Source organism: Nerophis lumbriciformis, linkage group LG29 (assembly GCF_033978685.3).
Source record: "Nerophis lumbriciformis linkage group LG29, RoL_Nlum_v2.1, whole genome shotgun sequence".
In the NCBI taxonomy this organism is placed as follows: domain Eukaryota; kingdom Metazoa; phylum Chordata; class Actinopteri; order Syngnathiformes; family Syngnathidae; genus Nerophis; species Nerophis lumbriciformis.
Window position 1 is genome coordinate 2,933,051 of NC_084576.2, and position 25,440 is coordinate 2,958,490.

At 42.1% G+C, this 25,440-nt stretch overlaps 2 protein-coding genes across 3 annotated transcripts; both read right to left on the reverse strand.

The window, feature by feature from the left end:
- Positions 1–1,884: 1,884 nt before the first annotated feature.
- On the reverse strand, positions 1,885–10,022 carry LOC133571889 (uncharacterized). 2 transcript variants are annotated; one of them, XM_061924410.2, is made up of 2 exons: positions 9,812–10,022; positions 1,885–2,773 (listed from the first exon to the last, which is right to left on the reverse strand). In XM_061924410.2, the coding sequence occupies exon 2, from the start codon at positions 2,764–2,766 to the stop codon at positions 2,131–2,133; it is 636 nt and encodes a 211-aa protein (XP_061780394.1). In that variant the 5' UTR covers positions 2,767–2,773; positions 9,812–10,022; the 3' UTR covers positions 1,885–2,130. The 2 variants fall into 2 exon arrangements, with proteins under 2 accessions (XP_061780394.1, XP_061780393.1); XM_061924409.2 differs by lacking the exon at positions 9,812–10,022 and adding an exon at positions 9,463–9,705.
- Positions 10,023–17,807: 7,785 nt separating this feature from the next.
- LOC133571888 (uncharacterized) lies at positions 17,808–24,226 on the reverse strand. The gene is made up of 3 exons (XM_061924408.2): positions 24,011–24,226; positions 23,841–23,934; positions 17,808–18,625 (listed from the first exon to the last, which is right to left on the reverse strand). Exons 1-3 carry the CDS (start codon positions 24,109–24,111, stop codon positions 18,293–18,295), a joined length of 528 nt encoding a protein of 175 aa, XP_061780392.1. The 5' UTR covers positions 24,112–24,226; the 3' UTR covers positions 17,808–18,292.
- Positions 24,227–25,440: the final 1,214 nt, after the last annotated feature.

Genomic DNA, 25,440 nt, shown 5'->3' on the forward strand with positions numbered 1-25,440 from the left:
TTCCGTCTCGTCGAAGTCATCGGAGTCAGTGTCACTGTTATCCAGCAGTTCTGTGAATCCTGCCTTCCGGAAAGCTCGGACCACAGTTGTGACCGAAATATCTGCCCAGGCATTTACGATCCACTGGCAGATGTTGGCGTCGTCTGGCGCTGCCTCCCTGTCTTAGTGAAGGTGTGTTCGCCTTCTGTCATCCATTGTTCCCACGCAGTTAGCAGTCTAGCTTCGAATGCCCTGTTGACACCAATATCTAGCGGCTGGAGGTCTTTTGTCAATCCACCCGGAATGACGGCGAGTATTGAATTAAGCGCGTAAGCGTCTCTCTTAATGTGATGTTATGAGCTAGCAAATACAACAACTACACTACCCAGCATGCAACGATAGTGACGAGCATGCGCGGTAGCCCTGAGAAGCGTTGTTGTATGCTGGCAGTTAGAATGTGGTTATGAGCACGCTGTGAGTAAACGTTGAGAACTCAGTTAACACGCCTCGTCTGCATTATTTATAATTAGACAGACAACACACTTAATAGGAGCCATTTTGGGGTCTTTACATAAACACACAAATGGAAATGAAACGTCACATATCCCAGCATGCACCGCGCACTTCTTCTTCTTCCGGGGGCGGGTGGTTGCTTACAGTACAAGAAGAAGCGCTTCCTGTTCTATGGGGGCGGGTGCTTACCTTGGCGGTTGCTTGCGTAGAAGAAGAAGCGCTTCCTGCTCTACCGGGAAAAAAGATGGCGGCTGTTTACCGAAGTTGCGAGAACGAAACTTTATGAAAATGAATCTTAATATTTATCCATATATAAAGCGCACCGTGTTAAAAGCCGCACTGTCAGCTTTTGAGTAAATTTGTGGTTTTTAGGTGCGGCTAATGGTGCGGAAAATACGGTATGTTTTTTTCCTTTTTTATTATGCATTTTCGGCAGGTGCGACTTATACTCCGAAAAATACGGTACTTCACTGTGCAACCTACTAATAAAAGTCTCAATCAATCAATCAAAGTGTCCTTGGGCAAGACACTTTACCCACCTGCTCCCAGTGCCACCCACACTGGTTTAAATGTAACTTAGATATTGGGTTTCACAATGTAAAGCGCTTTGAGTCACTAGAGAAAAGCGCTATATAAATATAATTCACTTCACTTCACTTCTTATCTAAAAACAGTCCTAAATGGAGGCACCGCTGTATACCGTTATGGGTATGGTACTGTAATGAAAGTGCATTTACATGTTTTGTGGATGTGTGTGATGTTTTCTCTTTGGCCCACAGACAAGCTACAGGAAATCAACAGGACATTAAGGGCACAAGTCCAGAGGTTGTTTATGGAACTCTGCTACGGCAGGAATCACAACTTGGAAGCATTAATCACGCAGCTTGTGAGTTCTTGGCCAGCATCTCCAAAGAACACAGCTCAGTTTTAAAATTTATGCTGGAGGGAATGAGCTTTCCACAATTAAGTCTCTTCCCGGTCTGTGGAGACTGGGCGACGTTGTTAGCTGCGGGTGTTACTGGGGATATAGGCGCCGGATTTCTTGGGTGGACACGTGGAACAAAAAAAGTGATGTCAGCCTTTTCTGTCAATCTGAGACGGTGGTGGCCGCTCATACTTCGGCGGGTCTTTCACTAATTTGTCAAGATGGTTGGAGAAGCATTTCTCATGGACTGAGACAATCAAACTTTAGGACTTTTGACCCTCAGCTCCCCTAAAAACCCTCCTTTCTCTGGAAAGAATGTGGCCCACTCGCTCCCTGCCCCCCTCCCCATCCCCTGTGACTGTGAGAAGGCACTGCCTCTTAAACAATCTGCGCTGGAATTTCATTTCCACATGTGCGCTCCTCACGCTCCACCGTGCACGCCGAAGTCATCCACACGCACTCTAGTCTCATAGTGAGTATTAATAACTTTATTTTAAAGGGAAGACTTTTCAGAAGTGTATTCATGGAAAACTTGGTTACATTGTCCATCTGTAGTGGTTTACGCCTCCCACTTTTTGTACAATCATTAGAAATGGACTGAATTTGCAGAAAGTAAAAATGTCTTCTGTCCAACTATGCACTCCCCAACACCAGCATAAGTATTTACCTTTGGCGTGACAACATTCTGGAGGATTCTTGTAAAGGCAGAAGGGTCACATGACCTGAGCGGTGTCGGTGCATGTGTCTATGGGAATGTCGTCCAGGAGGTCTGACTCGGTTCCTGCATTTAGGTTCAACTCTTTCAGGGATTCGTTGACGCTTTCCTCCCTTTGCTTCGTATCTCCAGCAGCCTCCACTTCTGCTGGCTTTTCAGCCGGTTCTGGTTCCTCTTCAGGTGTTTCCGGATCCAACGAAGAACTCTCAAGGGCTGCTGCTGCGTCGTCCCCAGCTCCCTCGCTCAACAGGACCTCTGTGGGAGTCTGGTAAGGCTGCGGGGTGCCATCAGGCGTACTCATCTCAACTGAAGGGGATGAAGACATGGATGATAGGTCATTCTCTCCGTCTACGGCCGGTGTCGGCTCTGGCGCGGGCTCAACCGCACACGCCTCCAGATTGGGTTTGGGATCAGCTTCTGGGGCGGTTTCAAGCTTGGACACGCACTGTTCACCGGGCAGACATGACACCTTTGCTACTTCCTCCCCGACCACCACGTCCAGCTTCTCCGCTGGCACCGTCTTCTGATCCGGTGTGCCATCAGGAGCCACCGTTTGGTCCTTGGTCGGTTTCTGCTCTGGGCTAGCAGCACTGCCGACTGGAGACTCTCGCTTCCGGATTAACTTGTTTCCCATGATGCACCTGGGGAGAGGAGAACAAACAAGGAAAGGGTGATTCAGGGCATCTTCAGACCAATCAGTCCAAATACAGCAACTTGCCATGTTTCCACTGCACAGTACCTACTCGGCTCCATAAGACTATCCATTTTTGGCATTTTTACATCGTCAAAACCAGCTTACCCATTTATCTTTTATATTAATTTGCCTGTGCCATAGGTCCACAATCTCCACCTTTTTGTCACTGCCCTCAGTTTCCTCTTGGATAAAATGAGTTTTAGCCACATTGTAAATAACCATACTTGCCAACCCTCCCAGATTTTCCGGGAGACTCCTGAAATTCAGCGCCTCTCCCGAAAACCTCCCGGGACAAATTTTCTCCCGAAAATCTCCCGAAATTCATGCGGACCTGAGTGACGTGTCGACAGCCTGTTTTCACGTCCGCTTTCCCACAATATAAACAGCGTGCCTGCCCAATCACGTTCTAACTGTAGAATGATCGAGGGCGAGTTCTTGGTTTCTTATGTGGGTTTATTGTTAGGCAGTTTCATTGTTTAGTGTTGGGCAGTTTCATTAACGTCCTCCCAGCGCGGTAACAACACACAACAACAGCAGTCACGTTTTTGTCTACCGTAAAGCAGTTTGTCTGCCATAAACAGCAATATTGTGACACTCTTAAACAGGACAATACTGCCATCTACTGTACATGCACATGTGACAATAACATCAACCCTTAACTCAACAATGAGTAGATGAGTGTTATGTGTGTGTATATGTGTAAATAAATGAACATTGAAATTTTTTCTCTTATTTATAAAAATATATAATACAATTAATATATATATATATATATATATATATGTATATATATATATATATATATATATATATATATATATATATATATATAGCTAGAATTCACTGAAAGTCAAGTATTTCTTATATATAAATATATATGAAATTCTTGACTTGGTGAATTCTAGCTGTAAATATACTCCTCCCCTCTTAACCACGCCCCCCCCCCCTCCCGAAATCGGAGGTCTCAAGGTTGGCAAGTATGTAAATAACACTGTAAAAAAAAAGAAATTCACAGAAAATTACTGGCTAATAATTGCATTACCTTTACAGTAGGGCTGGGCGATATATCGATATGCGCGATATATCGCGGGTTGGTCTCTGTGCGATATAGAAAATGACTATATCGTGATATTCGAGTATGCGTTCTCACGCAGTTGCTTTTAGCTGCTGGCATTACACTACAGGCTCTCCTTGCTCTTTCCTGTGTCTCCTTCTCACAGACAGCAAGCGCAGCTTCCACACACGTCACATACTTTGTCATACGTATACGTCCTGCAGAGAGGTAGCAGCATGGCTATCGTTAGCTGTGATGCTCGCGGTAATACGAGCGAAAGAAGGTGCGAATCTGGTAACAAATGAAGGAATAATTAATTCCCCCCAAAAACAGCAGGGGGTCCATCGTCTGGCGGTGGTTTGGCTTCAAGTGGGAATATGTCGAACAGACAACCGTAATTTGTCAAGTGTGGGGCAAAAGCGTTGCTATAAAAAGTAGCATTACTGCTAATATGTAGCATCATTTGAAAAGCCACCTGCTAGAGCAGTGTTTTTCAACCTTTTTTGAGCCAAGGCACATTTTTTGTGTTGAAAAAATCCAGAGGCACACCACCAGCAGAAATCATTGAAAAACGGAACTCAGTTTGTCGCAATTTTTGGATATGACTTTAAAGCATAACCAAGCATGCATCACTATAGTTCTTGTCTCAAAGTAAGTGTACTGTCACCGCCTGTCACATCACACCCTGACTTATTTTTAGTTTTTTGCTGTTTTCCTGTGTGTAGTGTTTTAGTTCTTGTCTTGCGCTCCTATTTTGGTGGCTTTTTCCCTTTTTTTGGTATTTTCCTGTAGCAGTTTCATGTCTTCCTTTGAGCGATATTTTCCCGCATCTACTTTGTTTCAGCAATCAAGAATATTTCAGTTGTTTTCATCCTTCTTTGTGGGGACATTGTTGATTGTCATGTCATGGACGCCGTCTTTGCTCTACAGTAAGTCTTTGCTGTCGTCCAGCAGTCTGTTTTTGTTTACTTTGCAGCCAGTTTAGTTTTAGTTTCGTTCTGCATAGCCTTCCCTAGGCTTCAATGCCTTTTCTTAGGGGCACTCACCTTTTGTTTATTTTTGGTTTAAGCATTAGTTACCTTTTTACCTGCTTTCTGCCTCCCGCTGTTTCCGACATCTACAAAGCAATTAGCTACTGGCTGCCACCTACTGATATGGAAGAGTATTACACGGTTACTCTGCCGAGCTCTAGACAGCATCGACACTCAACAACAACACATCATTTGCAGACTATAATTACTGGTTTGCAAAAAATAGTTTTAACCCAAATAGGTGAAAATAGATAATCTCGCACGGCACACCAGACGGTATCTCACGGCACACTAGTGTGCCACGGCACAATGGTTGAAAAACACTGTGCTAGAGAATGAACAGTGCTTACTCCGCACGTCAACATGTCCGTTCGGTGCCACACGCCCACACCATCAAAATGTCGAGGCAAACATTTCCAGATCAACACCGTATGGATAAAAGTGATTTTTTTAGTTGTAAAATTCCTTCTCTGCATGAAAGTTTAATATATTAATGCAGTATGAAGAAGAATGTTTTAATGTAGATACATAGAATCATCATACTGCTGTGATTATATGCATCAAGTGTTCATTCAAGGCTAAGGCAAAATATCGAGATATATATCGTGTATCGCAATATGGCCTTAAAATATCGCGATATTAAAAAAAGGCCATATCGCCCAGCGATACTGTGAAATGTCTTTACAGTCATTTATTGTGACTGCAGAGCTGTGACTTTACAGTTTATTACAATAAAGCCTAACTTCACAATTGTAATTGTAGAGTTTGTTACAACTATACAACTATAACTTAACTAACTTCACAGCTGTGATTATTACAGTTGATTACAATAAAGTTGCAACTATATGATGTAACTTCACAGTTGTGATTGTTTACAGTTAATTACAATAAAGTTGCAACAAAATGATGTAACTCCACAGTTAGGACTTGACAGTCAATTAGTAACATTGCAACTATATGTTGTAAATTGAGTTGTGATGTTAGGTAATTGCAATAAAGTTGCAACTATATGATGTAACTTCACAGTTGTGATTTTTTACAGTTAATTACAATATAGTTGCAACAAAATGATGTAACTCCACAGTTAGGACTTGACAGTCAATTAGTAACATTGCAACTATATGTTGTAAATTGAGTTGTGATGTTAGGTAATTGCAATAAAGTTGCAACTATATGATGTAACTTTACAGTTCAATGATAACACAGTTACAACTGAAACCTGACATTTGTGATTTTACAGGCAATTACAATGAAGTTACAGCTGTATGCTGCAATTTTACAGATCATGATAATAAAGTTACAACTGTAACTTCAGTTGTGATTTTACAGTTAAATAAAGTTGCAATTGTACCCAGCAGGCGCAAGACATTAAAACAACGTTGAGAACTTGTTGAATTAGGTCCTGACGTTGAGCCACTCAAATCTAACGTTGGAACAACATGCTTTTTGGACAATGTTTAATCAATGTTGGCTTCTCACATTGATTTGCCCATTCGAATTCTTGTCATTTTCCAACCAATATTCTACAACACAAATACAACGTTGAAACAACATGCTTTTTTAATGACATTTATTCAATGTCAGGTTGTGTGACGTTGATTTGACCATTGAAATTTGGTCACTTCCCGACCAACAACGTGGATCCAACGTTAGACATCAACGTTGTCTCAATTTACAAACAACTATTTTGCAACGTTGTTTAGAAGAAGTCAGTTTTAAAAACCATATACAGTATGTATAATCAACTTTGTATCAATGTCTTGTGCCTGCTGGGTATGCTGTAACTTCCCAGTTGTGATTTTACAGTTAATGATAGTAAAGTTACAACTGTAATTTCAGTTGTGATTTTACAGTTAATTGCAATCAAGTTAGAGCTACAGTACAGGCCAAAAGTTTGGACACATCTTCTCATTCAATGTGTTTTCTTTATTTTCATGACTATTTACCAGAGGTGTGGACTCGAGTCACATGACTTGGACTCGAGTCAGACTCGAGTCATGAATTTGATGACTTTAGACTCGACTTGACAAAATGTAAAAAGACTTGCAACTCGACTTAGACTTTAACATCAATGACTTGTGACTTCACTTGGACTTGAGCCTTTTGAATTGACATGACTTGACATGACTTGCTACTTTCCCCAAAACCCAAAGATGAAAAAGTTATTCGGGAGCGCTCCGTATTTTTCATTGTGTACTTGTCTATCAGCGTTGCGTGTGTCAGCTGGTGTGCTCTCAGTACAACAGCCAATCAAATTAGATCTACTTTGTTTTCATCACACAGCATTCATCCAATCAAATTGCAGGACAACCAACGAAGAAGACATGTCCAAACCACACGCCAGTGAACAAAAAATGATACCTAAAATAATTTCGTTTGGGTATAAAAATTACGAGGTGGTCAACACAAAACGGTTTGCAGTATGCAACACATGCGGTTCCAAAATTACTGATGGAGAGGCAACAACTTCCAACTTCGTCCGGCATTTGAAGTTGCACAAAGAAGGGTAAGTTTTGAATGTAAGATAACGTTTATTGGCTAAGTAACGTGACTTTTATTTGCTGTGTAGTTAAATCAGTGAGGCTGTAAACTCACTGCTAACGTTATAGCAAACACGGGAATCTGTTGCAGTTCACTACCTTATTCATACTTTTTGTTCAGTGATTTTTTTTAAGCAGGGTTACGTTAGTCAATATATCACACGTAACGTTAGACGGCGGTCAGCAGCACCGCGTATTTTAGCCACCTAAAAAAAGACAAAAATAGTAAAATAAAGGTCAGTTAAAATGTATACTATATTATGAATATGTGTACCGTTTTAGCTAGCTTTCTGACATACTGTTGGTTGTTTACCTCAGTGGTCCCCAACCACCGGGCCGCGGCCCGGTACTGGTCCGTGGATCGATTGGTATCGGGCCGCACAAGAAATAATTTTTTCTTTTTTTCTTTTTTTAATTAAATCAACATAAAAAACACAAGATACACTTACAAGTAGTGCACCAACCCAAAACAACTCTCTCCCCCCTTTTGTTCTGGGCATTGAACATGAAGACTCTTCCTTCACTGTTCCGAGTGGCCATGAGAGTCTTGGCAGTGCCTGCCTCCAGTGCTCCAGTGGAGCGAGTTTTCAGCCATGGTGGCATCATACTACGCCCCCATCGTGCACAAATGACTGACAGACTCTTGGCTAATTTGGTCTTTTGCAAATGCAATGCAGCATAGGGCCCTGACATATAAAAAGTACAACTTTTTTGTTATGTTCACGTATATGTCATGTTTTTTCAATGTTAACACTTTTGTACAAATAAGTACATTTGCACTTTATTTTTCAATGTGTTTGTTCTGTAAAGGAATGAGTTAATGTTTAAAATGACTGGTTAATAGTGCTATTATAAAGTGCAATGTCAGCACAATTTTCTTTCCTGCAATTTAAAATGCACTTGTTTTAATAAATAAATACAGCGTTTGAAAAGCATACACAATCTGTGTTAATATATTAGTCTGTGGTTAAAAGGACTTGAAAGGACTCGAAACTCAAAATGCAGGACTTAGGACTTGACTTGAGACGTTCCAGTCTTGACTTTGGACTTGACTCGGGGCTTGCCTGTCTTGACTCGGGACTTGACTCGGACTTGAGGGCAAAGACTTGAGACTTACTTGTGACTTGCAAAACAATGACTTGGTCCCACCTCTGATATTTACATTGTAGATTGTCACTGAAGGCATCAAAACTATGAATGAACACATGTGGAGTTATGTACTTAACAAAAAAAGTTTAAATAACCGAAAGCATGTTTTATATTCTAGTTTCTTCAAAGTAGCCACCCTTTGCTCTGATTACTGCTTTGTACACTCTTGGCATTCTCTCGATGAGCTTCACGCACACCTGTGAAGTGAAAACCATTTCAGGTAACTATCTCTTGGAGGTCACCAAGAGAATGCCAAGAGTGTGCCAAGCAGTAATCAGAGCAAAGGGTGGCTATTTTGAAGAAACTAGAATATAAAACACCCATCCATCCATTTCCTACCCCAAAAGGGACATGCGGTAGAAAATGGACGGGTCTGAAAAGCACGGCGGCTTCCGACGACCCCCGGCCAGAGGTCCAGGGCACAGATAGCAGGCCCATCCAAATTTTCTAGTTCACTTTTTACTGGCCTCACCAAGAGAAACTGTCTTTCCAAAACTGCAGCTCGGCTTTGAACCATAACTAAGTGGAGCGTGGCGCGTCTCAATTGCTCTGCAATTACTTCCTGAAACATCTCTATTTTATTTTTAACAACATTGGACGCCATGAGCATTAATTGGTAGGTTGTCAGCCACAACTAATAATCATTTCCATTCAGAAGTGAAAAACAAATGTGAAGAAAGGAAATGGGCGGAGGAGGCGTTCCAAATACCTTTCAAACACATTGCAAAGCTTCACTTTTAAACATTAAATTCATATTGTTAGATATTATCATGCATCATCACCTACAGGAGTTCTTGTCCAAACATAATAGTTTATAAATAATAATAGTATCTAATAAATAAGTCATCAAATGCATACATACCCTTGCAAGAAGTATTTCCAAAGCTCTGAATGATGTCTCTACACAATTAATAACCACACCTTTTGCTTGGCGTGCCGTATCTTTGCATGCATCCCTCCTCTACAGCTCAACAAAATATGTATCATAACAAAACATGTTATCAGTAATTGATGAAAGACATTACAAGTGCGTTCATAATAAGACAAACGAACAAAGAGCTTTGTTCGCACGGCCCCGCCCCTTCTTCAAACTTCAAAAAAAATATAAGTTTGTTCACTTCATATCAATTAAAAAAAAAAAAGCCCTGCAACGTGGTGACATGACGTCATGTGACATAAAGGGACGACAGTCGGCGACGTGTGTGACCCACCTTGATGGACGCTGGAGATGAAGGCACGAACTCTGTGTCGCGCGCGTCCGTCCCCGAAAAGAAAAGCGCACCCTCCTCGGTGGCGCGCCTGGCTCATTGCTGCAGACGCGCGCGCTCCCGAGGACTAAAGTCCTGTTGGATCTGCTTCAGTATTTGCCCAAGTTGAAAGATTTTCTTGTAAATATTTGTTTTTGATATTATCTTAAGTCAGTAGGCTGTTATTGAAGTTAATCGAGCAGAAAGTAAACACCGATCAGCTGACTTTTTTTTTTAAGCGACCGAGTGCTGCGTTCAAGGCAGCTCGGTCTTTGCATGTTCACAAATACTCCCGAAACACGTCTCTGCTGTGTATCATTTTTCTTGGTTTTATATGGAAGTAGAATTGTCTCACATCAACTTATATTTATCAATATGATATCAATACAATTCATATATTAATAAATACACAAATACAAATGTGGTATACATATAAATAAATAATTTGTCGGGTCGCGGGGGCAGCAGCCTAAGCAGGGAAGCCCAGACTTCCCTCTCCCCAGCCACTTCGTCCAGCTCTTCCCGGGGGATCCCGAGGCGTTCCCAGGCCAGCCGGGAGACATAGTCTTCCCAACGTGTCCTGGGTCTTCCCCGTGGCCTCCTACCGGTCGGGCGTGCCCTAAACACCTCCCTAGGGTGGCGTTCGGGTGGCATCCTGACCAGGCTGACCAGGCTCACCTGCACTGGCTTCCTGTGCACTTAAGATGTGACTTTAAGGTTTTACTACTTACGTATAAAATACTACACGGTCTAGCTCCGTCCTATCTTGTCGATTGCATTGTACCATATGTCCCGGCAAGAAATCTGCGTTCAAAGAACTCCGGCTTATTAGTGATTCCCAGAGCCCAAAAAAAGTCTGCGGGCTATAGAGCGTTTTCTATTGGGGCTCCAGTACTATGGAATGCCCTCCCGGTAACAATTAGAGATGCTACCTCAGTAGAAGCATTTAAGTCCCATCTTAAAACTCATTTGTATACTCTAGCCTTTAAATAGCCCCCCTGTTAGACCAGTTGATCTGCCGTTTCTTTTCTTTTCTCCTCTGCTCCCCTTTTCCTTGAGGGGGGGGGGCACAGGTCCGGTGGCCATGGATGAAGTGCTGGCTGTCCAGAGTCGGGACCTGGGGTGGACCGCTCGCCTGTGCATCGGCTGGGAACATCTCTACGCTGCTGACCCGTCTCCGCTCGGGATGGTGTCCTGCTGGCCCCACTATGGACTGGACTCTTACTATTATGTTGGATCCACTATGGACTGGACTCTCACAATATTATGTCAGACCCACTCGACATCCATTGCTTTCGGTCTCCCCTAGAGGGGGGGGGGTTACCCACATATGCGGTCCTCTCCAAGGTTTCTCATAGTCATTCACATCGACGTCCCACTGGGGTGAGTTTTTCCTTGCCCGTATGTGGGCTTTGTACCGAGGATGTCGTTGTGGCTTGTGCAGCCCTTTGAGACACTTGTGATTTAGGGCTATATAAATAAAGATTGATGAGATGCCCGAACCATCTGGCTCCTCTCCATGTGGAGGCGCAGCGGAAGAAGATGAATGGATAAATAATTTGTATAAATAAACGCGTAATAGTAAATATATTTTTTGAGATTTGAAAATATATACAAATAAAATTTATAAATATAAAAATGTGACGTACAAATAAATCAAGAATTTGTATAAATAAATGTGTATTTGTAAATACATTTTTGAGATTTGAATATAAATATGCTTGAATTTGCATATGTAGAACGATTTTTTGCTTTTGTGTCGATGAGACATTCCTCCCACAAACCAGATGCACAAATAAATGGGACCTACACACTCCCCTGAACAACCAGCAGAGGGCACTGCAGCCAGAGCGGTCTGGGTCACAGACATGGTCAGACACTGGCGAGCCAATCAGAGGCACACTTGGGAGGGTCATATAGTGGATTAAATGGATGGGTAAGTAATAACTAGTATTGATAACTTTTTCAGGTGTGTTGTGTGTAGTAGTGCCATGGTTGTATCTACTAGATAGTTTAGTCAGTCACTCAGCTTTTACAGGTGTTGATGTGACGACGACGTCTGGCAACATCCAAAATATCTAACGAAGTAAAAGTGGAAGTAAGAGAAAAAAAAAAGATCTTCCAGTAATGTACAGATACAGCATTTCAGTACTACTACTACTAGTGAAGTAGGCATTAATAGCCTTGACCTTAGCGCTACTTCGTTAGCTGCTAGCTGGCTAACGTTGCCAGACGTCGTCGTCACATCAACACCATTGAGACTGGAGAGATGCTGCTGTATGTCACCAACTCAAAATTAAACATGTTTAAACGAAACATAAATGAATAAGAACACCACCAGCAGCAAGAATAGTGGTTTGAAGGAATAGATAGAATTGATGAACTTAATTTCATATGTATCTGGTTAGTTAAGTGTTGTGGAGGGGAGCGTGGCCTGCGGACCTGCAGCGAAGCTGGGTGTGCCAGGACCGGCTTTGAGATCAGCGACATGTGCGTAGATGGTCCACCTGGGCCTGGGTATCTAACCACCTGTCGCTGATCTCGAAGCCGGTCCTGGCACACCCCGCTTCGCTGCAGGTCCGCGGGCCACGCCCCCCCTCCACAAGTGTGTTCTCATTATTTGTGTTTTTTGTTTCATTTGGGCCAGGGGTGCCCCACACCTTTTCTGCAGACGAGCTACTTTTCAATTGACCAAGTGGAGGGGATCTACTTCATTCATACAGGTAAAAGCCAGTAAATTAGAATATTTTGAAAAACTTGATTTATTTCAGTAATTGCATTCAAAAGGTGTAACTTGTACATTATATTTATTCATTGCACACAGACTGATGCATTCAAATGTTTATTTCATTTAATTTTGATGATTTGAAGTGGCAACAAATGAAAATCCAAAATTCCGTGTGTCACAAAATTAGAATATTACTTAAGGCTAATACAAAAAAGGGATTTTTAGAAATGTTGGCCAACTGAAAAGTATGAAAATGAAAAATATGAGCATGTACAATACTCAATACTTGGTTGGAGCTCCTTTTGCCTCAATTACTGCGTTAATGCGGCGTGGCATGGAGTCGATGAGTTTCTGGCACTGCTCAGGTGTTATGAGAGCCCAGGTTGCTCTGATAGTGGCCTTCAACTCTTCTGCGTTTTTGGGTCTGGCATTCTGCATCTTCCTTTTCACAATACCCCACAGATTTTCTATGGGGCTAAGGTCAGGGGAGTTGGCGGGCCAATTTAGAACAGAAATACCATGGTCCGTAAACCAGGCACGGGTAGATTTTGCGCTGTGTGCAGGCGCCAAGTCCTGTTGGAACTTGAAATCTCCATCTCCATAGAGCAGGTCAGCAGCAGGAAGCATGAAGTGCTCTAAAACTTGCTGGTAGACGGCTGCGTTGACCCTGGATCTCAGGAAACAGAGTGGACCGACACCAGCAGATGACATGGCACCCCAAACCATCACCCAACCATGCAAATTTTGCATTTCCTTTGGAAATCGAGGTCCCAGAGTCTGGAGGAAGACAGGAGAGGCACAGGATCCACGTTGCCTGAAGTCTAGTATAAAGTTTCCACCATCAGTGATGGTTTGGGGTGCCATGTCATCTGCTGGTGTCGGTCCACTCTGTTTCCTGAGATCCAGGGTCAACGCAGCCGTCTACCAGCAAGTTTTAGAGCACTTCATGCTTCCTGCTGCTGACCTGCTCTATGGAGATGGAGATTTCAAGTTCCAACAGGACTTGGCGCCTGCACACAGCGCAAAATCTACCCATGCCTGGTTTACGGACCATGGTATTTCTGTTCTAAATTGGCCCGCCAACTCCCCTGACCTTAGCCCCATAGAAAATCTGTGGGGTATTGTGAAAAGGAAGATGCAGAATGCCAGACCCAAAAACGCAGAAGAGTTGAAGGCCACTATCAGAGCAACCTGGGCTCTCATAACACCTGAGCAGTGCCAGAAACTCATCGACTCCATGCCACGCCGCATTAACGCAGTAATTGAGGCAAAAGGAGCTCCAACCAAGTATTGAGTATTGTACATGCTCATATTTTTCATTTTCATACTTTTCAGTTGGCCAACATTTCTAAAAATCCCTTTTTTGTATTAGCCTTAAGTAATATTCTAATTTTGTGACAGACGGAATTTTGGATTTTCATTTGTTGCCACTTCAAATCATCAAAATTAAATGAAATAAACATTTGAATGCATCAGTCTGTGTGCAATGAATAAATATAATGTACAAGTTACACCTTTTGAATGCAATTACTGAAATAAATCAAGTTTTTCAAAATATTCTAATTTACTGGCTTTTACCTGTATATATCATTTATATTTATTTATTTATGAAAAACGTTTTTGTTAACAAGTTAAAGGTGTTTAATGATAATACAAGCATGTTTAACACACATAGATTCCTTTCTTTCATGAAGACAAGAATATAAGTTGGTGTATTACCTGATTCTGATGACTTGCATTGATTGGAATCAGACAGTAGTGCTGATAATGTCCACATTTTCAAATGGAGAAAAAAAGTCCTCCTGTCTGTCCAATACTACATGAAAGTGGTTGGTTTTTGCCATCTTATTTGTCCAGCTTCCATACTCATTTTTATACACTTTACGATAAATACATTGGCGGCAAACCCAGTAACTTGATTGATTGTGCTTTGATTGATTGAAACGTTTATTAGTAGATTGCACAGTACAGTACATATTCCGTACAATTGACCACTAAATGGTAACACCCGAATACGTTTTTCAACTTGTTTAAGTCGGGGTCCACATTAATCAATTCATGGTGCACGCCAGCTTACTGAGACTCATATGTTGTTAGCGCAGGCAGGATGAAGCAGAGCTTTTATTGTGAAGACAGGAACTGTGCGGACGGTCTTTAAAGTTTTCCTGTCGGTCATTTTTTCTTAATAATGAGCTGGCAGCAGCCAGCGTCATCTCACAAGACCCCTCGAATGCCCTGAATGTCAATCAAGTGATGAAAGTGACGTCATACTGAAGATTGATGATCTCTATTTTTCAGGTCTATTTTTTTCATGCCTAGCTGACGATTGACTGACACCGGCAGTTCTTTATTAACGTAATGGGCACCCCTGATATAGGCACATTAGGGCAAATGTTTTTTTTTTAAAAACTGGAATGGGAAGAACAAATTGTTAGTTGCTCTCTTTTGATAAATTAACCACATTTTTGTTTGAATTTGACATTTTTTTGGACTTGTTTTTTTCCCATCCGCGTACACCAGCAGTGGTAGCAGTGGCCCTTGGATTTTCTTTCAGTGAAAAGTGTGAGTTGAAAACCTTTTTCATTTTTTGACAAAAATGATTTAAAACAGATGCAAAGGTTGTTCTATTCCAATAAAGTCATTAAAGGCCTACTGAAACCCACTACTACCGACCACGCAGTCTGATAGTTTATATATCAATGATGAAATCTTAACATTGCAACACATGCCAATACGGTCGGGTTAGCTTACTAAAGTGCAATTTTAAATTTCGCGCAAAATATCCTGCTGAAAACGTCTCGGTATGATGTCGTCACGGATTGTGGAGGACATTTTGGGACAGCATGGTGGCCAGCTATTAAGTCGTCTGTTTTCATCGCAAAATTCCACAGTATTCTGGACATCTGTGTTGGTGAATCTTTTGCAATTTGTTCAATGAACAATGGAGACAGCAAAGAAGAAAGCTGTAGGTGGGAAGCGGTGTATTGCGGCCGACTGCAGCAACACAAACACAGCCGGTGTTTCATTGTTTACATTCCCGAAAGATGACAGTAAAGCTTTACCATTGGCCTGTGGAGAACTGGGACAACAGAGACTCTTACCAGGAGGACTTTAAGTTGGATACGCAGACACGGTACCGTGAGTACGCATGCAGCTGCGGCTTCTAAACATTTGATCGCTTGCCCATACGTGCGTGCCGCTATGTGCATGTCACGTACGTAACTCTGGGGACTTTGGGGAAATATATGTGCTGTATGAACTTTGGGGAGGTGAACGGTACTTTGGGCTGTGGGATTGAGTGTGTTGTGCAGGTGTTTGAGTTGTATTGGCGGGTTATATGGACGGGAGGGGGGAGGTGTTTGTTATGCGGGATTCATTTGTGGCATATTAAATATAAGCCTGGTTGTGTTGTGGCTAATAGAGTGTATATACAGTGGGGCAAAAAAGTATTTAGTCAGCCACCGATTGTGCAAGTTCTCCCACTTAACATGATGACAGAGGTCTGTAATTTTCATCATAGGTACACTTCAACTGTGAGAGACAGAATGTGAAAAAAAATCCAGGAATTCACATTGTAGGAATTTTAAAGAATTTATTTGTAAAATATGGTGGAAAATAAGTATTTGGTCAATAACAAAAATTCAACTCAATGCTTTGTAATATAACCTTTGTTGGCAATAACAGAGGTCAAACGATTACTATAGGTCTTTACCAGGTTTGCACACACAGTAGCTGGTATTTTGGCCCATTCCTCCATGCAGATCTTCTCGAGAGCAGTGATGTTTTGGGGCTGTCGCCGAGCAACACAGACTTTCAACTCCCTTCACAGATTTTCTATGGGGTTGAGGTCTGGAGACTACAGGACTTTCAAATGCTTCTTACGGAGCCATTCCTTCGTTGCCCGGGCGGTGTGTTTGGGATCATTGTCATGCTGGAAGACCCAGCCACGTTTCATCTTCAAAGCTCTCACTGATGGAAGGAGGTTTTGGCTCAAAATTTCACGATACATGGCCCCATTTATTCTTTCCTTAACACGGATCAGTCGACCTGTCCCCTTAGCAGAGAAACAGCCCCAAAGCATGATGTTTCCACCCCCATGCTTCACAGTAGGTATGGTGTTCTTGGGATGCAACTCAGTATTCTTCTTCCTCCAAACACGACGAGTTGAGTTTATACCAAAAAGTTCTATTTTGGTTTCATCTGACCACATGACATTCTCCCAATCCTCTGCTGTATCATCCATGTGCTCTTTGGCAAACTTCAGACGGGCCTGGACATGCACTGGCTTAAGCAGGGGGACACGTCTGGCACTGCAGGATTTGATTCCCTGTCGGCGTAGTGTGTTACTGATGGTAACCTTTGTTACTTTGGTCCCAGCTCTCTGCAGGTCATTCACCAGGTCTCCCCGTGTGGTTCTGGGATTTTTGCTCACCGTTCTCATGATCATTTTGACCCCACGGGATGAGATCTTGCGTGGAGCCCCAGATCAAGGGAGATTATCAGTGGTCTTGTATGTCTTCCATTTTCTGATAATTGCTCCCACAGTTGATTTTTTCACACCAAGCTGCTTGCCTATTGTAGATTCACTCTTCACAGTCTGGTGCAGGTCTACAATTATTTTCCTGGTGTCCTTCGACAGCTCTTTGGTCTTGGCCATAGTGGAGTTTGGAGTCTGACTGTTTGAGGCTGTGGACAGGTGTCTTTTATACAGATAACAAGTTCAAACAGGAGCCATTAATACAGGTAACAAGTGGAGGACAGAAGAGCTTCTTAAAGAAGAAGTTACAGGTCTGTGAGAGCCAGAGATCTTCCTTGTTTGAAGTGACCAAATACTTATTTTCCACCATAATTTACAAATAAATTCTTTAAAATTCCTACAATGTGAATTCCACATTCTGTCTCTCACAGTTGAAGTGTACCTACGATGAAAATTACAGACCTCTGTCATCATTTTAAGTGGGAGAACTTGCACAATCGGTGGCTGACTAAATACTTTTTTGCCCCACTGTATATGTCTTGTGTTTATTTACTGTTTTACTCATTCCCAGCTGAATATCAGGTCCCAACCGCCTCTCACAGCATCTTCCCTATCTGAATCGCTCCCACTGCCCTCTAGTCCTTCACTCTCACTTTCCTCATCCACGAATCTTTCATCCTCGCTCAAATTAATGGGGAAATCATCGCTTTCTCGCTCCGAATCGCTCTCGCTGCTGGTGGCCATGATTGTAAACAATGTGCAGATGTGAGGAGCTCCACAACCTGTGACGTCACGCTACTCGTCTGCTACTTCCGGTACAGGCAAGGCTTTTTTTATCAGCGACCAAAAGTTGCGAACTTTATCGTCGATGTTCTCTACTAAATCCTTTCAGCAAAAATATGGCAATATCGTGAAATGATCAAGTATGACACATAGAATGGACCTGCTATCCCCGTTTAAATAAGAAAATCGCATTTCAGTAGGCCCTTAATGTTTTCAATCATACTGCGTTTGTAGCATAACGTCATTTTCCTGTGCACATGTGTATTATGTAGGGCGTATTTTGCTTAGTCGGGATAATGTTGGAAAGTTACCAGCCTCTAACTGCGTAACCGCTGCAAACAGGCATTTATGGCCATGATGTTTCCCAGTTTGTGTATGTATGTGGGCTGCATGTTGATGCTTGTAAGAAAACAATACATACTCTGCTGTAAAATCATGACTATTGTGTCTGAGTCCATTATCTACTGAAAAATATTTCTCGCACAAGACGCATGGCATCGTCCTTGTCTTGGCTGTTGGTTAAATGTTCCTTTTCTGTCTGCAGGCCGTCCTTCCTGAGACAAGCGACTGCTGCTGGTGACACCAGATCCTCACAATCCGCCTTCTGCTCCTGGTTATCGGTGGCATACGGCAATGTGTCCATCTCGCTTATGTCCAAGTCCGTCTCCGACACGTAGGACACATTCTCACACGCCTCCTCTATTGCTTCTGTGGCCGGCTTCACTCTTTTTAACGAAGAAGCCGTTTTCCTGTACCTCTTACCAGCTGCATCCTCCATTTTACTTTCAACCTGTGTGGCAAGGCCAGGTGAGCATTATTCACAAACAAGCGGTAGAAAATGAATGAATTATTATGATATACTTTTTATTTTTGAGGTTGTGTGTGCATCATACTGAGAGGTGCAGTAAGGAACTGGCAAACCACAAGCACCATAATGTCCACATTGTTTAATGTCTTTATCGCTTTATAAAGGCAGCATTTTTGTTACATTTAATTTGCATATAGGGTAACATGTTTCAGCCCAATATGATTACATTTCTATTTTCATTCATAAAAAACCTTGTATCTAATACATTTACTGTCTTGACAAAATAGACATACTTTAGTGGTGTCCAAACATTTTTTCACTGAGCAAGCAGGGGCCATTGATATTTTTAATTTTCAAAACCCATACAATATATAGATTTTTTTTTTAAACCTTTAGGAGTCCCCTAAAGTTTGGTCCTGGGGGCCGGAATGTTCTCAGTCATAAAAATGTTAAAAATAAGTCATATTGATTATTTAAAAAATTTTTCTCTACATTAACTGCAGGTCTATCTGTTGATATAAAAAGACAAAAAAGGCAACATTTTCCTCCCTCAAAAATGTCCAAGTGGAATATTTGATAATAAATAAGTCAATAATTTATAACAATATTGATTTTGATTCATTATCATTTTTCAAGTAATAACAGCTGCATGGCAGCTCTGTCTTATAAGTCAACATTGCAACTTTTTCTCGTTACATTTCGCCAGAGGTGGGACCAAGTCATTGTTTTGCAAGTCACAAGTAAGTCTCAAGTCTTTGCCCTCAAGTCCGAGTCAAGTCCCGAGTCAAGACAGGCAAGCCCCGAGTCAAGTCCAAAGTCAAGACTGGAAAGTCTCAAGTCAAGTCCTAAGTCCTGCATTTTGAGTTTCGAGTCCTTTCAAGTCCTTTTAACCACAGACTAATATATTAACACAGATTGTGTATGCTTTTCAAACGCTGTATTTATTTATTAAAACAAGTGCATTTTAAATTGCAGGAAAGAAAATTGTGCTGACATTGCACTTTATAATAGCACTATTAACCAGTCATTTTAAACATTAACTCATTCCTTTACAGAACAAACACATTGAAAAATTAAGTGCAAATGTACTTATTTGTACAAAAGTGTTAACATTGAAAAAACATGACATATACGTGAACATAACAAAAAAGTTGTACTTTTTATATGTCAGGGCCCTATGCTGCATTGCATTTGCAAAAGACCAAATTAGCCAAGAGTCTGTCAGTCATTTGTGCACGATGGGGGCGTAGTATGATGCCACCATGGCTGAAAACTCGCTCCACTGGAGCACTGGAGGCAGGCACTGCCAAGACTCTCATGGCCACTCGGAACAGTGAAGGAAGAGTCTTCATGTTCAATGCCCAGAACAAAAGGGGGGAGAGAGTTGTTTTGGGTTGGTGCACTACTTGTAAGTGTATCTTGTGTTTTTTATGTTGATTTAATTAAAAAAAGAAAAAAAGAAAAAATTATTTCTTGTGCGGCCCGATACCAATCGATCCACGGACCAGTACCGGGCCGCGGCCCGGTGGTTGGGGACCACTGAGGTAAACAACCAACAGTATGTCAGAAAGCTAGCTAAAACGGTACACATATTCATAATATAGTATACATTTTAACTGACCTTTATTTTACTATTTTTGTCTTTTTTTAGGTGGCTAAAATACGCGGTGCTGCTGACCGCCGTCTAACGTTACGTGTGATATATTGACTAACGTAACCCTGCTTAAAAAAAATCACTGAACAAAAAGTATGAATAAGGTAGTGAACTGCAACAGATTCCCGTGTTTGCAATAACGTTAGCAGTGAGTTTACAGCCTCACTGATTTAACTACACAGCAAATAAAAGTCACGTTACTTAGCCAATAAACGTTATCTTACATTCAAAACTTACCCTTCTTTGTGCAACTTCAAATGCCGGACGAAGTTGGAAGTTGTTGCCTCTCCATCAGTCATTTTCGAACCGCATGTGTTGCATACTGCAAACCGTTTTGTGTTGACCACCTCGTAATTTTTATACCCAAACAAAATTATTTTAGGTATCATTTTTTGTTCACTGGCGTGTGGTTTGGACATGTCTTCTTCGTTGGTTGTCCTGCAATTTGATTGGATGAATGCTGTGTGATGAAAACAAAGTAGATCTAATTTGATTGGCTGTTGTACTGAGAGCACACCAGCTGACACACGCAACGCTGATAGACAAGTACACAATGAAAAATACGGAGCGCTCCCGAATAACTTTTTCATCTTTGGGTTTTGGGGAAAGTAGCAAGTCATGTCAAGTCATGTCAATTCAAAAGGCTCAAGTCCAAGTGAAGTCACAAGTCATTGATGTTAAAGTCTAAGTCGAGTTGCAAGTCTTTTTACATTTTGTCAAGTCGAGTCTAAAGTCATCAAATTCATGACTCGAGTCTGACTCGAGTCCAAGTCATGTGACTCGAGTCCACACCTCTGCATTTCACCTGTATGTCCTTTTATTAAAAAAATTGTTAATAGTATTTTTAGAATTAATATTATAAAATATTATTTTTTGGGCAACGACACTTAAAAAAATCCCACTAAAATGTTTAGGGATCCAAAAGGATCATACTCATAATAGTGTTAAACATAAATACGTTATAACATACGTTATTTTTTAATTCATTTACTTCAAACCCTTAAATTTCTAGATCATCTTTACATCTATACATTGATTATAACTTTTTATTATTTTTCACGTTTTTTTGTTCTTTTCTCATCGAGAGGAGCCAGATGAAGTGGTTCGGGCATCTGGTCGGGATGCCACCCGAACGCCTCCCTAGGGAGGTGTTCAGGGCACGTCCGACCAGTAGGAGGCCACGGGGAAGACCCAGGACACGTTGGGAAGACTATGTCTGGGAACGCCTCGGGATCCCCCGGGAGGAGCTGGACGAAGTGGCTGGGGAGAGGGAAGTCTGGGCTTCCCTGCTTAGGCTGCTGCCCCCGCGACCCGACCTCGGATAAGCGGAAGAAAATGGATGGATGGATGGAAGTTTTTTTGTTTTGTCAAAGGCAACTTTTCTTTATGGCAAACGCACACAATATGCAATATTTTCCCCCAAAAATATTTCAAAGTGAAGTAATTGGGCCTTAAATATGTGAATTATTCATAATAACATTGTTTTTGATTCATTAATATTGTTTGAGTAATGATAAGCTTTAAAGAAAAAATACAGCCTGCATGGCAGCTTTGTGTTATAAGCAGAGGTGTGGACTCGAGTCACATGACTTGGACTCGAGTCAGACTCGAGTCATGAATTTGATGACTTTAGACTCGACTTGACAAAATGTAAAAAGACTTGCAACTCGACTTAGACTTTAACATCAATGACTTGTGACTTCACTTGGACTTGAGCCTTTTGAATTGACATGACTTGACATGACTTGCTACTTTCCCCAAAACCCAAAGATGAAAAAGTTATTCGGGAGCGCTCCGTATTTTTCATTGTGTACTTGTCTATCAGCGTTGCGTGTGTCAGCTGGTGTGCTCTCAGTACAACAGCCAATCAAATTAGATCTACTTTGTTTTCATCACACAGCATTCATCCAATCAAATTGCAGGACAACCAACAAAGAAGACATGTCCAAACCACACGCCAGTGAACAAAAAAATGATACCTAAAATAATTTTGTTTGGGTATAAAAATTACGAGGTGGTCAACACAAAACGGTTTGCAGTATGCAACACATGCGGTTCGAAAATTACTGATGGAGAGGCAACAACTTCCAACTTCGTCCGGAATTTGAAGTTGCACAAAGAACGGTAAGTTTTGAATGTAAGATAACGTTTATTGGCTAAGTAACGTGACTTTTATTTGCTGTGTAGTTAAATCAGTGAGGCTGTAAACTCACTGCTAACGTTATAACGTTATTGCAAACACGGGAATCTGTTGCAGTTCACTACCTTATTCATACTTTTTGTTCAGTGATTTTTTTTAAGCAGGGTTACGTTAGTCAATATATCACACGTAACGTTAGACGGCGGTCAGCAGCACCGCGTATTTTAGCCACCTAAAAAAAGACAAAAATAGTAAAATAAAGGTCAGTTAAAATGTATACTATATTATGAATATGTGTACCGTTTTAGCTAGCTTTCTGACATACTGTTGGTTGTTTACCTCAGTGGTCCCCAACCACCGGGCCGTGGCCCGGTACTGGTCCGTGGATCGATTGGTATCGGGCCGCACAAGAATTTTTTTTTTCTTTTTCTTTTTTTAATTAAATCAACATAAAAAACACAAGATACACTTACAAGTAGTGCACCAACCCAAAACAACTCTCCCCCCCCTTTTGTTCTGGGCATTGAACATGAAGACTCTTCCTTCACTGTTCCGAGTGGCCATGAGAGTCTTGGCAGTGCCTGCCTCCAGTGCTCCAGTGGAGCGAGTTTTCAGCCATGGTGGCATCATACTACGCCCCCATCGTGCACAAATGACTGACAGACTCTTGGCTAATTTGGTCTTTTGCAAATGCAATGCAGCATAGGGCCCTGACATATAAAAAGTACAACTTTTTTGTTATGTTCACGTATATGTCATGTTTTTTCAATGTTAACACTTTTGTACAAATAAGTACATTTGCACTTTATTTTTCAATGTGTTTGTTCTGTAAAGGAATGAGTTAATGTTTAAAATGACTGGTTAATAGTGCTATTATAAAGTGCAATGTCAGCACAATTTTCTTTCCTGCAATTCAAAATGCACTTGTTTTAATAAATAAATACAGCGTTTGAAAAGCATACACAATCTGTGTTAATATATTAGTCTGTGGTTAAAAGGACTTGAAAGGACTCGAAACTCAAAATGCAGGACTTAGGACTTGACTTGAGACTTTCCAGTCTTGACTTTGGACTTGACTCGGGGCTTGCCTGTCTTGACTCGGGACTTGACTCGGACTTGAGGGCAAAGACTTGAGACTTACTTGTGACTTGCAAAACAATGACTTGGTCCCACCTCTGGTTATAAGTCAATATTGCAACCTTTTTTCGTTTCATTTCACCTGTATGCTCTTTTATTATATGTTTTCAAGTTTCTTTCATAGTATTTTCATAATGTGCAGCAGGTGGTTAATAAATTAGCTGCAGGCCATAAATGGCCAGATTTTGCCATCAGTGGTTTAACTCAATATAAACAAAGCGACAACTTCCGGCAATAAAAAGGAAGACAAGGAAAAACTACGCCACCTGCTGGCCGGACCGGAGAACCACATTCTGGTGTCCCAGACATGCGACAGCAGCTTCCACCATCTCTTTTTCGTTCATACAGTATAAAATAGCCCTGGAAAAATAATGTTCAAATTTATGTTACCAAAAATAAACAAGCGCAGAAGCAAAATAGTCGAACTCAAAGCTACCGTGCGGCTTTCTTCTTGGTGGTCATTCGGGGCTGCTTCTCTTTCAACCCCACGTCCTCTTTTGACATCCACGGCGGCAAAGCCCGGCGTTTGTCCGACATTTGGTCTCTTAAGGTGATTCCGTGGCTTTATTTGTTGTTTTTAGGGCTTCGGCTGCTGTTTTTGTGTAAAAAAAAAAAAATGGTTCCGTTTTGTCAACAATAGTCCACGTTTCTACGGCGGATATGACGGATTAAAACTAAGTCACGTGATTGGGGTTAACTGAACTTCAAAGCTTCTTAGCGCCACTCAGCGGACAAATACTGCATAGCAGAAAAATAATACATTAGTCTCTTTCATTATGGTGGTGCACAAATCAATCAATCAATCAATCAATCATCCATCCATCCATCCATCTTCTTCCGCTTATCCGAGGTCGGGTCGCGGGGGCAGCAGCCTAAGCAGGGAAGCCCAGACTTCCCTCTCCCCAGCCACTTCGTCCAGCTCTTCCTGTGGGACCCCGAGGCGTTCCCAGGCCAGCCGGGAGACATAGTCTTCCCAACGTGTCCTGGGTCTTCCCCGTGGCCTCCTACCGGTCGGACGTGCCCTAAACACCTCCTTAGGGAGGCGTTCGGGTGGCATCCTGACCAGATGCCCGAACCACCTCATCTGGCTCCTCTCGATGTGGAGGAGCAGCGGCTTTACTTTGAGCTCCCCCCGGATGGCAGAGCTTCTCACCCTATCTCTAAGGGAGAGCCCCGCCACCCGGCGGAGGAAACTCATTTCGGCCGCTTGTACCCGTGATCTTGTCCTTTCGGTCATAACCCAAAGCTCATGACCATAGGTGAGGATGGGAACGTAGATTGACCGGTAAATTGAGAGCTTTGCCTTCCGGCTCAGCTCCTTCTTCACCACAACGGATCGATACAGCGTCCGCATTACTGAAGACGCCGCACCGATCCGCCTGTCGATCTCACGATCCACTCTTCCCTCACTCGTGAACAAGATCAATCAATGTTTATTTATATAGCCCTAAATCACAAGTGTCTCAAAGGGCTGCACAAGCCACAACGACATCCTCGGTATAGCCCACATAAGGGCAAGGAAAAACTCACCCCAGTGGGACGTCGATGTGAATGACTATGAGAAACCTTGGAGAGGACCGCATATGTGGGTAACCCCCCCCCTCTAGGGAGACCGAATGCAATGGATGTCGAGTGGGTCTAACATAATATTGTGAGAGTCCAGTCCATAGTGGATCCATCATAACAGTAAGAGTCCAGTCCATAGTGGGGTCAGCAGGAAACCATCCCGAGCGGAGACGGGTCAGCAGCGCAGAGATGTTCCCAACCGATATACAGGCGAGCGGTCCACCCCGGGTCCCGACCCCGGACAGCCAGCACCCCATCCATGGCCACCGGATCTGTGTGTCTCCCCACAAGGGATAGGGG

What these genes read in the sequence shown, in the direction of transcription:
- LOC133571889 (XM_061924410.2), bottom strand. Translation starts at nt 2,766, where the DNA reads ATGGGAAACAAGTTAATCCGGAAGCGAGAGTCTCCAGTCGGCAGTGCT.
- LOC133571888 (XM_061924408.2), bottom strand. Translation starts at nt 24,111, where the DNA reads ATGTCGGACAAACGCCGGGCTTTGCCGCCGTGGATGTCAAAAGAGGAC. An exon ending in ACCAAGAAGAAAGCCGCACG is followed by an intron (nt 23,935 to 24,010) that starts GTAGCTTTGAGT and finishes TTATTTTTCCAG; the next exon opens with GGCTATTTTATACTGTATGA. An exon ending in TTCTCCGGTCCGGCCAGCAG is followed by an intron (nt 18,626 to 23,840) that starts GTGGCGTAGTTT and finishes CTTGCCACACAG; the next exon opens with GTTGAAAGTAAAATGGAGGA.